This window comes from Anoplopoma fimbria, chromosome 5 (assembly GCF_027596085.1).
Source record: "Anoplopoma fimbria isolate UVic2021 breed Golden Eagle Sablefish chromosome 5, Afim_UVic_2022, whole genome shotgun sequence".
In the NCBI taxonomy this organism is placed as follows: domain Eukaryota; kingdom Metazoa; phylum Chordata; class Actinopteri; order Perciformes; family Anoplopomatidae; genus Anoplopoma; species Anoplopoma fimbria.
The window spans coordinates 9,756,440-9,768,833 of NC_072453.1; the positions used below are offsets into that span (position 1 = coordinate 9,756,440).

Consider the following 12,394-nt stretch of genomic DNA (forward strand, 5'->3'; position numbering starts at 1 on the left):
TATTATTTTGGAACAAAACTCTTCAGGTAGAAAAATAAGGGAATGTGTTTTAGACTTTCTTGAAAGCTGATGAAAGTAGCACGACTGTGCCAAACTGGCTGAGAACAGAGGAAGATAGCACAACATCAAATTAACAAACACCATAACCAGACAACTTTAAAAAACAAAAAAATAAAATATAAATCTTAATTTTCAATAAGTTATCCGCTGCGTTTGAGTCCAATGTCGGCTGGGGATGGAATCCAGTTCAGTGCAGTCCAGCGACACGCGCTCCAAAGTTCTCACTGATGTAAAATATAAAAAAAAAAAAAAAAAAAAGTGCAAGCAGGAATACAACAGAGGATTTCTATGACAGGCAAACATTAAAGAACATGGAGTGCTGTACATTCACACCCAGATTCAAGGTCACTCAGCTCGGTCACGTGCATCTTCTGATCCACTAACCTCTCCTTTCCTAAAGTCCGCAGTGTCCTTTATCTCCGTCCTCGTCCATTTTCAACTCTGCGTAATGTCCCTCCTGAGGTTTAGGAGACTGATGCAGCCTCTCTGTCTCCACAGCTCACAAAGTGTTTCAGTGTAAAACGATGACGACAGCCGGCGGCGGGGGGGTCGGGTATCCGGGACAACGCTGGCCTCCCTCTCTCATAGCGACGTGGACTGCTTGATGCTGTGAAAGCTGACCCGTGAAGGTGAAGTGGGGATGGACATGGCCTGGGTCATCCGGGCCCGGATGGAGTGCTGCTCCTGCCAACGGTGGAACCGCTTCCTCACGGCCGACCGCACCTGTCCACAACAAAAACAACCTATCAGCTGATGGATCACTGTGTTGCCTCGGTAACGACACTGCCTTACTGAGATATTACCACGTATAGTTCTGTATGTTTGTCAGCAGGAAAAACTACCGGCCTGATTTTCATGAAACCTGGTGGAAGGTTGTAGGAGCCATCAAATGTTGGAGCGGATCTGAACCGCGGGGTGCCTGCACAAAATACTTTTCACTATTGGAAATGTCCTTGGCGGAGGTTTGCACTCGTCAAAGCATCCTTCTAGTTTTCAATGCATCTCTTTTGTCTCTTATAGTAAATAGTATTGAGCATATTTTGGATAAGGATGCAGCAGTGGAAAGTAACAGGAAAGTAAAGTACATTTACTCAAAAGTTTAAGGTACTTGGACATTAGCATTTCAATTTTCAGTTACTTTAAAGTTAGAAATGTTGTGTTTTTAAAGGGTAGCTTTGGTGTTTTTCAACGTGGAACCTATTTTCCCGTTTTTTTGTGTCTTAAAGTTTCAGGTCCAGTATTGAAGGAGAAGGCTGCAGCTGCAAAGCAATCCTTCCATTTAATTATTTAGCGTCAATGCACGTTCACTAAAAGTGCTTGTTGTTGCCACTGACCGGTTCAGATTGTTATAATAAGTGTCTGACAACGTTATGGAAAGAACCCTACAGAGAAATAATAACCTTTTTCTTTACCTTTTACTCGATCTCGTCTGTTTGATAATGTGTTTTTCGCTCAAGGAGAAGTCTCGTTCTGAGATCTAGCATTGCATCAGCATTGTGGAAATCAGCTAAATAGTCCTCCATGACATTGTAAATCTTTTAAAAAACACTAAGCTACACTTTCTGTTCTCCAACACGACAAACTCTGACAACACCAGCACTCCTCTCTCCAACTTTCCCCTACGTCTCCACCTTGTTCTTCACCTTTCTCTGGTTTGTTTTTGTGTCTAACAAAGTTTCATTCAATGAGAAGTCTTCTTTAATTTCATTCTTTTTTGTCCTCATTAGTCGATTAGACACTAAAAACACAGGAAAATAGGTTCCAGGTTGAAAAATACCCAAGTCACCCTTGAAGTCAAAATGATAAAAATGATTTAAACAAGGATGAGATACTACATAATAAAGATAATGAGGTAGTCGATCAATTTTTACTTACTTTATGAGTAATAAGATTTACAGGACAAAATGAAGACAAAAAGTAGATATTTTGAGGTAGTAGGTGGAAATCCTGAGATCGATGTTAAAACAAGATTCACTTCATATTAAGTTAAAAATGGTACTTATTAAGTCAAATGATTAAGGAAAAGTATAAGATACTGAGTGAAAATTAAAAGATAGCAATAAAGTTATGATTATGAGATTTACCTTGACAATATTATGACAAAAGTATAAGATATTGAGTTAATATTATGAGATATAAGGTCAACTTTCCAATGTCTGACTCTCTTAATTTGACTTAGTATCTCAAAATTCTGACTATTCTCAATTTTTGTTACTTTCTTTGTTTGTTTCCTACAGAAATGGGCTTCATTACATGTTAAACCGAATTTCCATCTCCAATTCCAACATATTTAATGTATTTTGGGAACAGAATCTATACTGACAACATGCTAAATCATTTTAATGATGATTACAAAGCATCTCTCCTCCTCCTCGTCTCCCACTCCCAATCCAAAATCAATCGTCCCATGTGTCCCTCTCTCTCTCTGCATCCCTGCCTCCAGTAATCACAACACTCTCTCCATACCAGAGCTGATCCTCACAAAAAAACACCACAATGATTCTAACACACTGTTATTTTTGATATCTCAATTCATCAGCGGGCTAACAAGCGCCGTGTTTGTCTGTAAAGACCCGTTTAATCCTCCACATATAAAGTGTTTCAATGTTAAATGTTTTCCTTTCCCTCTTGAATGTGACCCAGAGTATCCTTTGTTCATCTGTCTCATTTCTGTTCTGCTTCTCTCAGCCTGAAACACAACACTAAATCAATATCCTCTGTAAGCTACGCATGTTGGTTAAGCCCCTTGTTGGTCCATGATGAGATGTTCGTTCATCATCAGGCCGACTGACACAGTGTGGGGCAGTAACCGAAGGGACCGGCCGTCAGCTGATATTACATCCATGTGTTAGTGGGAGGAATAGCTTGTGAGGTGGTGGTTAGTTCTGTGATGAGATGGAGCAGAAACACCAGATTGTGATTCAGCCCAAGAACCTCCAGGCTGTCTTGATTAAACCTAAAGATCTGAGGTAATCCCCGTCATCTCGATGGAAAGGTCAAGTGATGTTATAAGTATCCTCGTCTGTGCTTCATCGTCATTTGAGGATTTATTCAGAGCTGTCAGGCGGGTTGTCGTTAAAGACAAAGGGGTTTTGTTTCAAACCTTGTAGAGCACGATGTGGCAGTTTATTTACAATTTTACATACAAAAGCTTTCATTTCTATATAGCACCTTTCAAGACCAAGTGACAAAGAACTTCTCAATGAAAAACATATAAGCCATTAAAATCCAGACCCAAAGATGCAAAAAAAAAGATGGTGCAAAATTGTACATGTGCAAACAAATAAAATTAGTTACATGTAGGAATAAGAAATACGGTAAAAGTGAGTCTTCGGAAGGGATTTGAAGGAGGATACTCGAGGTAAGGGTGGAGGAGAAAAAAAGATGCATTTTCTTTTTTCTTGTGCGATTCACTTTTTGATAAGCCCCGCCCCCCACTGCTACTCCTTTGAGCTGTCAGAGCTAATAACCATGGAGCCCACACTGTCACTAACTGCACTCCCTGAAGACATATAATCTCATTTCAATTTTTATTAAAGCGACTTTAGAGAGAAGCAGACAGAAGTGTCTATGATATGATTTTGAAGGATATCTCCAGGATGAAAACAGGTTAAAAAGATAAAGATAAAAGCTAAAGCCACAGATCACAGTGTAAAAGTGAAGATCGAGACAGAAGACAGTGAAATTAAGGAACAACACTGTTCCTCTTTATTTTCTGTTACAATCATTAAAACGGTTTGAATGATATCTTAGGAAAAGTTACTCTTCATATTTTTTGTTAGTTTTCCTACTATAGTCCGGAAACACGTGTTAATTTCAACTGTTCAGACAACAAAACTTCTAAGTTAGGTTTACGAAAATGTCATAGTTTGGTTTAAAATACCTACGTAAGTGCCATTACTGAATTATGCAAGTTACGTGACAAATAACTCGTTGACTTTATGTTTCAAATGCTGCATGAATAGCGTCTCTTTGATGAAATTTTGTTGGATGCTTTTGAGCTTTATAATTCCTCATTCACGATTATGTGAATAATTTCATGGGATATCTTAGAAGTGCAGCGCATTATTTTTTGTAGATATAGCTACAAAAGCTTGTAGGGACCAGCATGTGTATAAATCCAGTATACCTTCATTAGCTAGCTTAGCATAGAATTTCTAATGCTTGCTAATGATGTGCTAATGTACGCTGCTAATGTTAACTCCTAAATGTATATCTCGTTTCAACCTCTCCAGGTAACGAGTATCACTATAACACAACTTTTAAACACGACGAGCTCCAAATTCTCTAAACCAGCCTGAACTATAAAGAACATCTGAAAACAAATGAAGAGTCTATGGAGCTCTATGATTGGCCAGTCTGCGTGCAAGGGGGCGGGATATAGAGAAAGGTCATTTGTGGCACTTTGAATGTTTTCATACCCCAAAAACAGAATTCAAATATTAGAAACATGTCATGAAAAATATTCATATTCATGTTTCTGTGCTATTCTGAGAGGGTTTCACCCACGATTTTTCTCCATGAGACCAAATTAAGGCTGACACTGTCATAAAGAGTAGAAATTGATGTCACTTAGACATGACAAGTCTTAATTGTGCCCTAAATACTAGTGCTTCAAGCTCTATCAGTCAATCCCATCTAATAATACAACAGCCAGCAAAAGGGAGAGCGGAGGCGCCCTGAAGACGGGGAACATAAAGAAGTGTAAAATGTTTGATCAATAAGCGGATGTGAAAGTGCTTACCTCGCTGTTTAGGAAACAGTAAAACACGGACACAAAGAAGCCCTGTGAGGAGGGGAGGAGGGAGATAAAGAGAGGGACAAAATGTCATCAGAAATAAAAACCAAAACAACAAAACATCATCACTGATCTGGTTTTAATCGCCGCACAGCAGCTTATCGAACACGTTACATTCATTCAATCATCTCCGGAGAGGAACACTGTCCACTCATTACCATTACTGCGTCTTTGTGGACAAAAATACGCCCACGCACACAATGATGTGACACTTTTTTTTTTTGCTGAAAAGCATTCAGGATGTCCGGGATAAATTTTGCCAAATATCAAACAGAACACCTGAATCGAACGTCCTTTGAAGTTGATTGGTGTTGTGTTGCCATGACAATTTGTGTCGGTGTTTTGAGAGTGGAGCATGAAGAGATGACGTATACGTAAAATCAATTTGTTAATGAAGGTGGTCGTGTCAGAACAAACATCATTCAGTCGCCCAAAAGCCAAAGATAGACCTTGAACGTATCAGAGATGTTGGGTTAATTCTCCCCTGTAGACCTGCCGTCTGTTCTGGGAGGTTTTGTGTAAATGTTTTACACAAAACCTTGAAGATTCACATTTTCTTGTAAAGAAAGTGGCAGTTGGAGATTTAATGTTAGGGACACAAATAAGGAAGGATTTAGGAAGAGAAGATATAAGGGACCATGATATGCCAAAGAAAAATAAGCTGAGCCAGAGTCTAAACCAGACAGCAACCTCTGGTTCTGCTGAGTAAGGCCAATGCTTCATGTCTTAAAGGTGCATTCGCTCTACTGTCCAGCAGGGGGCGACTCCTCTGGTTGTATAGAAGTCTATGAGAAAATGACTCTACTTCTCTCTTGATTTATTCCCTCAGTAAACATTGTAAACATGAGTTTATGGTCTCAATCTCTAGTTTCAAGTCTTCTACAATACAGCATGTAATTATGGTCCATTTAGAGTCAAACAGACCATAAAGAGGGGATGCTTTAGGGCGTGGCTACACAGTGATTGGCAGGTCTCTACCAGAGACGTAAACGGCATCTCTACATCACTCCTCATTGTTTAATAAACAATAATCGCGATTGCAGCGTCACTATCCCCTTGCGCTGATTGGCTAATGGTTAGCCCAGCCCCCGAGGCCTAATTGGACAATTACTTTTTAACCGAGAAACCACTGTTTCATGTCACGATGAAATACGAATCCACTACTCGAGCTCGGTGGAGTGAACGGATTCAAACGTCTGGACCGAAGCAAGAAAAAAATCTTACCTGGAATGACTCCAAAAACGAGTTGAAATAAATGAAGACGATTTGCGAGATCTCGTCTTCTCCCGGGTTGACGAAGAAGAGCATGTAGGTGATTCCCAGGAGAGGAAGGAGCACCAGAGTGGCTTTCACAGCTTTCCTGCAGAGGATCAGACAACCGGGACAGAAAGAATGACGTCTACTGACACAACTGTCTTTCACACAGAGGAAACATTACAAAACTGTTCATCACAATCGACCGATCGAGGTCAAAACATGAATTATTCAAGGTGAGTGTACCAACAGGAAGCGTTAAACGTACCTGTACTGGATGGTCTCCGATGTGGTCGAGGCTCGCAGTTTGGTCATTAGGATTCTCACGATGTTGAAGAGGAAAATGAAATTGATCTGTTGGGACAGCAGATTAATGTGAGACTCTCTCAGAGTATATTAATGTCAGAGAGAGGCTGTACTCGACAGGTTTATTAATGGAGGGTTAGAGTCCGGCAGCACGGTGTCATCGTAGTTTATATTTGGACATTTTCAGTGTTTAGAAATAAAGAAACTTGCTGGAAACCAGTGAAATTACTGTTAAGATTTGTACGTAGCACTCATCCTCACATTCTAAATACAGTTTTTGCCTTACCATGTAAGAAGCAGTGGACAGTAACTAATGCATTTACTCAAACACTGGACTGTACAATTTCTAGGTACTTGTATATTACTAATGTATTTCCATTGTATGCTACTTAATGCTTCTACTCCACAAACTTTCAAAGGCAACTAGTGGACTATTTACTTCATTACATTTATTTATATACTTTTGTTACTTTGCAGATTTAGATAATTAATCCAACACACAAATAAACTAATAAATGATCATGTTATATTAAGGGTTGAGCCACCTTTACTGCTGCAACATCAAAATAATATTTTGATGCAAATATTATTGTTACTTTTACTTAAAGCTACTACGCGGAAGTGTCTCAGAGCACCAGAGTCCCTTTAGAAAACCTCTGATTTTACAAATCACAACGATCGATAGTAACGCACAGTTAAAGTGAAGGTATTGGAGAGTTGTTGGTAGCTGAAGCACATTTGACAAGGGATGTCTGCTCAAACTCATTAATTTTGGAACACGTCATGAAAAATAAATGATAAAAGCTCCCCTACATTTTATTTTTTCAAAAGACATACATTACTAAAAACAACACTCTCTCATTTTTTTCAGGAGCTTTGGATGGACCAAGCCCCTCCTCTAAAGAGACTCTGATTCTGGCTGACTCTCTCCAAAACAACTGATGCATTGGCGCAAAAAAAAGTGCAAATTGCACTCAGCTGAAAACTGTTATGGGTGTTTTTGCACTGTAATATAATTCGCACAATATCCTTAATGAATCAGACCTTGAGACGGGGCAGATTTATGATACTTTCAGCAGACGCAATACATTCTTTTAGATTCTACCCCATTTATTTTATTATTTAGCTTCTGTTATTTTTTATTCAAGTATATTTTCAAAGGCTAACCTTGTAATGGAGTATTTTTACAAGGTAATATCAAAACTTTTACTTTGTTGTTTTGGGAGGGGGATTTGTTGACACTAAGAAAAATATAAAATAAAGCCAGCTGTATACTTTAACACAGCTAAAACCTTGGTTCTTGGTTACATTAAGTGCTCCTTGAGATCACTTTTCCCCACAATGTGACGAGAGACAAAATCAATAGATGCAATAGGTGTGAATGATGTAACATGAGAGCAAAAATAGCAGGAGGAGTACTTTCCAGGACCGGCTGACCTGACCTTGGCCTGAACAGATGCACGGATAATGTTCAAGATCGCTCCATTCCTCCGGTCCTAACTAGCCTCATGTATTAGTGCTGAACGTGTTTTAATACCATCCTGTAGTTATCCATTACAGCAGCACATCACTTTACCGCTGACGCTTACAGGCGACGGCTGAAGGGCACCGACAGTTCACAACCACGACTCACTGACACGAGACACCGCAAATATGCTGATGACCCGACGGTGATCCTGCAAGATCGAGAACTTGGCGAGGAGATAAAAGCCGAAAAGAGAAGCTGCTGTTGTAAGCAGGAAGTGTTTTTGTTTTTTTATCCAGTGGAAGCAGCAGAGAGATATCGGAGGAGGCAGATGTGTGCTTGAGGGGAGAGTTTGAGGCAGCAGAGACAGAAACATGAAGTGCCTCATGGAGGGATGACTTTTTATTGACGGATGAGATGAGGAGATGGAGGAACGAGCTGTTTTCTGACGAGGATGGCTGAAGGTCAGTCAGTCCACCACCGGAGACCCAGCAGGGAGGAGACGACCATAACAACAGAGAAATGGTCAAAATCACCACAGCGAGGAGAGGAGGAGGTCACAGACCCGGAACAAGTGGACAAGAGGAAGAAGTACTCAGAGTAAAAGTTAAAGTCCTGCATTCAGAGTAAAATAACAGAAGTATTAGCATCATAGTAAAAAGTACTAATGATGCAGAAGGGACCATTTAAAAAGGACATATATTATACTGGTATTTTCTTTATTGGTATTGCACAACTCTTATTTTAGCAAACCCTTATATTATTTGTTTGTTTATCATATTTCTATTTTTAATTATATCTGTTTATTGTCATGCACCAATCACGGAGCAAAATTCCTTGTATCTGCAAACAAACTTGGCAATAAACCCTTTTTGGATCTGATTATATGTGTTCATATTTATTTACTAATGAATATACTCTTACCCATACAATATATGCTGACAAAAAATACATATTTACTGTCTACACTGTGTATATTCTAGTATATTCCCAGTTATACTACTGACAACATATTTCACCTCTAATATTCATACTGTTTATGTGTTAGCATACTCATATCTACCCTTACTGTTTATTATTATATGTACATTTCTTCTTTTTGCTTAATAGTTAACTGTATTGAGTTGTTTCAGTACAAATTTAATCTAATCTTATTTAGTTATCATTAATGATGCATTGATGTTTAGGCATCATGTTAATGTTGCAGCTAGTAAAGGTAATTTAAATACTGCTGAGTAACTTAATCTCAGAAAATGCATCCTAATTCATTTTTTTGCATCATATTTTGAATTAATAATCTGAATCTATAAAGTAACTAAAGCTTTAAAATAAAAGCAGTAAAAATGACAATCGTTTCCTCTGAAATGTAGCAGAGTAAAAGTACAAGTACCTCTAAATTGTATTGAAGTACAGAGCTTGAGTGAATGCACTTTCCACCACTGGACTGAGGACGGTATTCTGTTAGGGCGGTCATGAGGGAGTTACTGAAGTCAAGACCAGAGATGACTAAAGCTTGTACGAGGAGCGGCACCGAGTCCCCAGACGATCTGCAGAAATCTGCAGGATCATTCAGCCCGAGTTCTTCTGGAGGCTGAGCGGCTTCACACGGACGGTTAGTCACAATAACAGCTTCACCATGAAGGCTGAAGGAGAGATCCTGCAGCTGGTACTTGTCCCGTTTAACCCCTGTGCATCACTGGGGACAATTTTTGGCTTTTTGTTTTTTCAATAATATGATTGTTTGTGCATATGGCATAAATATTGTTGATTTCTTTTCTTTTTTTAAGTTCAAGCACAGCTCCAGTGTGCAAAATAAAGGGGGTCTCGGGGGTTCTGAGACCCTTGATTCACACTTCAGACTCCCTGAAAGCCTCAATAGCAAAATTTCTGGGGTCTACAAAATTTTAAAACCATTATCTGTCACTTAAAAGTTCCCAGCAGCTTTAATTTTGTCAAACATTTATTCACAAATATGAAAAGTGAGAGTGAGAGATGATGACGCAGCCAGAAAGAGACATAAGGGGTTGCAAAAAGCGAGTATGTCTTTACTTCTCTCTGTGGACCTAAATGCAACAATGTCCCCAAATCCTGCATTCTTTTATGTCAGGCTTTCAATCAACAGCCCCTGGCGTCATGAATACTTGAGTTATGGCCAAAAACATGATTTTCAAAGTGACCTTTGGCCACAAAAATCTAATCAGTTTTTCCTTGGTAGGAGGTGAGCTCTGTGTTTACATCATGATGCTTGGTGCTCAAACCCAGTCAAAGTTCATGAACAATGTTTTCCTGATGTTTTCAATATTAAAATGTGGAAATGTTATCTGCCCAGATAACTATTTTTGTTGATGCCTTTTACATTCCTTATGATGCAAATTCAAGAAATGCATTACAGGAATGTACGGCTGTTTCTGTTTGGTTTGTCATGGGTTTTTTGTGTTGAAAATGGGATACAACAGAATTTCGTTTTGCATCCCTGTGTAGCATAATGACAATAAATGATCCTTGAATCCTTGAGTCTAGATGGACATTTGTGCCAAATTTGGAGCAATTCCCTCCAGACTTTCCTGAGATATCACGTTCACGAGAATGGACCGGACAGAGCGACGGACAACCCAGAAACATAATGTCTGGCTCTGAGGCATAGACATAAAATAAAAATAATGATGATATGATCAGGACTTTGCACTGTGGACATCATCAGAACACATATTTTAAAGTAATGTAAAAGGGTTAAGATGATATATTGCTGCACTTTAAAGTTCAGCAGCTGAATGTGGATCTGGATGCAGACACTTGATGAAATAATAAATTTAAGCCTGGAAAACGTCCCCTCAGGGAATGGAAATATCCAAATATTAGAGATAATTCCTCAAAGGAACAAACAGGCCTGAGCATATCCCTGGATTTCTTTCTACATTCCTAACAGGTTTAAACGTTACGCTCGACAGGTAGAGAGTCTGAGCTTCACATTCATCATTTCTAACATGAAGAATGTGTTGTGGTTTCCAACATTTCACGCCTGTCAGGCATTTTTAAAAGACGTAATAAAGACTAATTGTATCGTCCAGTTATGGAAAGCGCTGCAGGATAAAAAGAAAAAGACTCTTACCACTAAGACGAGAATCATGGGACCTTGGTAGATGTAGTCTGTGTAAACGCCAGCTCGCTTCCCAAACCAGCACCTGAAATCAAAACAGAAGGCATTGTTACTACTTACAGGTGGATGTACTGTTTGAGTTGTGTTTGAGTTATATATTTAAATTTTTGCTCAGATGTTTAAACACATGTTTTCCAGTCAGTTACTCACAGAAAAAAGGAAATATAGATGATTATTTTGATCAAAACTGGCAATTAATTTAATATTTTTTTCAAAAAATAAATAAATAAGGTAGATGGCTGCACTGGAAAGCTCCAAAACAGAAAGTGTATTTTAGATAATACTTGCTGTAATATGAAATAAAATAGCTAAATACATGATTTCTTTCACTTCCATGAAAAGACCAAAAGCCATCTCTCAACACTTTCTGACGTCGCCGGCTCATCTGTGACACTCAGCCCCGAGCCCATCGGTTCCCACTGACGACAAACATCTTTAAAAATGGGTCACACATATCTGGTTTTATTTAAAAAAAGCTCTGAAGTCCTCTAAAACAGCTGCTCACTGTAGTAGTGTTTAATCAAACAAATAAAAGGAAATAATTCATTCATTGGGGACTATTTTCAGCGGCGCATTAATCCACATTTGGTGCTCAAGTTAGTATATAAATATATATAAATAAAGTTGCAGACCTACCGCTGCCTTCCTCTTTTAGTTTGTTTATGTTATTGTGTGATTTTGGTGTTTTAAAGGGTTAGATAGGATTCACTAAAGTGATAATACAAACTAACTAACAGATGAAGGCAGAAGTAGATCAGCAACTTCTGTGTTCTGTGAGGTAAAATTACTGTTTTGGTCAAAGGAGTGTGGTTGTTTTTGAAGAGAGCATATCATAGCGTCAGAAATGGCTGTCTGACAGAAAGGTAAAGAGGTGAAAATACTCAAAATATAGCGTTAATCAAACTAATACTTCCTAAAATACTGCCACAGCAGTACATTGCTTTGTCTGTTTCTCCACATACTGTAGTAATACACCCACTAAGAGAAGTACCTCATACAACCTAACTTTCAACAATCCAAACTATCCTTTTAAGGTCTTAAAATTCGATGTTTTTCAGTGCACATTTATATAATGCTGAATTATCACCTTTCTGCAAGCTGAAGAAAGAAACCACTTTATATCAATCAAACGCTAAGCACTCACTCTCAAAGTGAAAATGTCCACAGGGGCAACCTGTAATTAAGAATATTGTGCGATGCAAATGTGATTACCGGAGGTTATTAATAGGCATTCATCTCCTTAATGCAATGCAGTTTGACTGTTCCCGTGTGAATAGCTTACTTCTCATTGTCGTAGTACAGCTTCCCAATTGCCCATGCCACAATTATAGGGAATGGAATACCTGTGAGGCAA

General features: G+C 38.7%; 1 protein-coding gene across 1 annotated transcript in view; it reads right to left on the reverse strand.

The window, feature by feature from the left end:
* Positions 1 to 642: 642 nt before the first annotated feature.
* LOC129091320 (corticotropin-releasing factor receptor 1-like) overlaps positions 643 to 12,394 on the reverse strand; it is a 51,541-nt gene continuing 39,789 nt past the window's right edge. The window contains exons 9-14 of the mRNA XM_054598898.1: positions 12,323 to 12,383; positions 10,993 to 11,065; positions 6,381 to 6,466; positions 6,083 to 6,218; positions 4,805 to 4,846; positions 643 to 783 (exon numbers count right to left, since the gene is read on the reverse strand). Coding sequence (XP_054454873.1) covers positions 643 to 783; positions 4,805 to 4,846; positions 6,083 to 6,218; positions 6,381 to 6,466; positions 10,993 to 11,065; positions 12,323 to 12,383 — 539 coding nt within the window. The remainder of the gene's footprint in view (positions 784 to 4,804; positions 4,847 to 6,082; positions 6,219 to 6,380; positions 6,467 to 10,992; positions 11,066 to 12,322; positions 12,384 to 12,394) is intronic.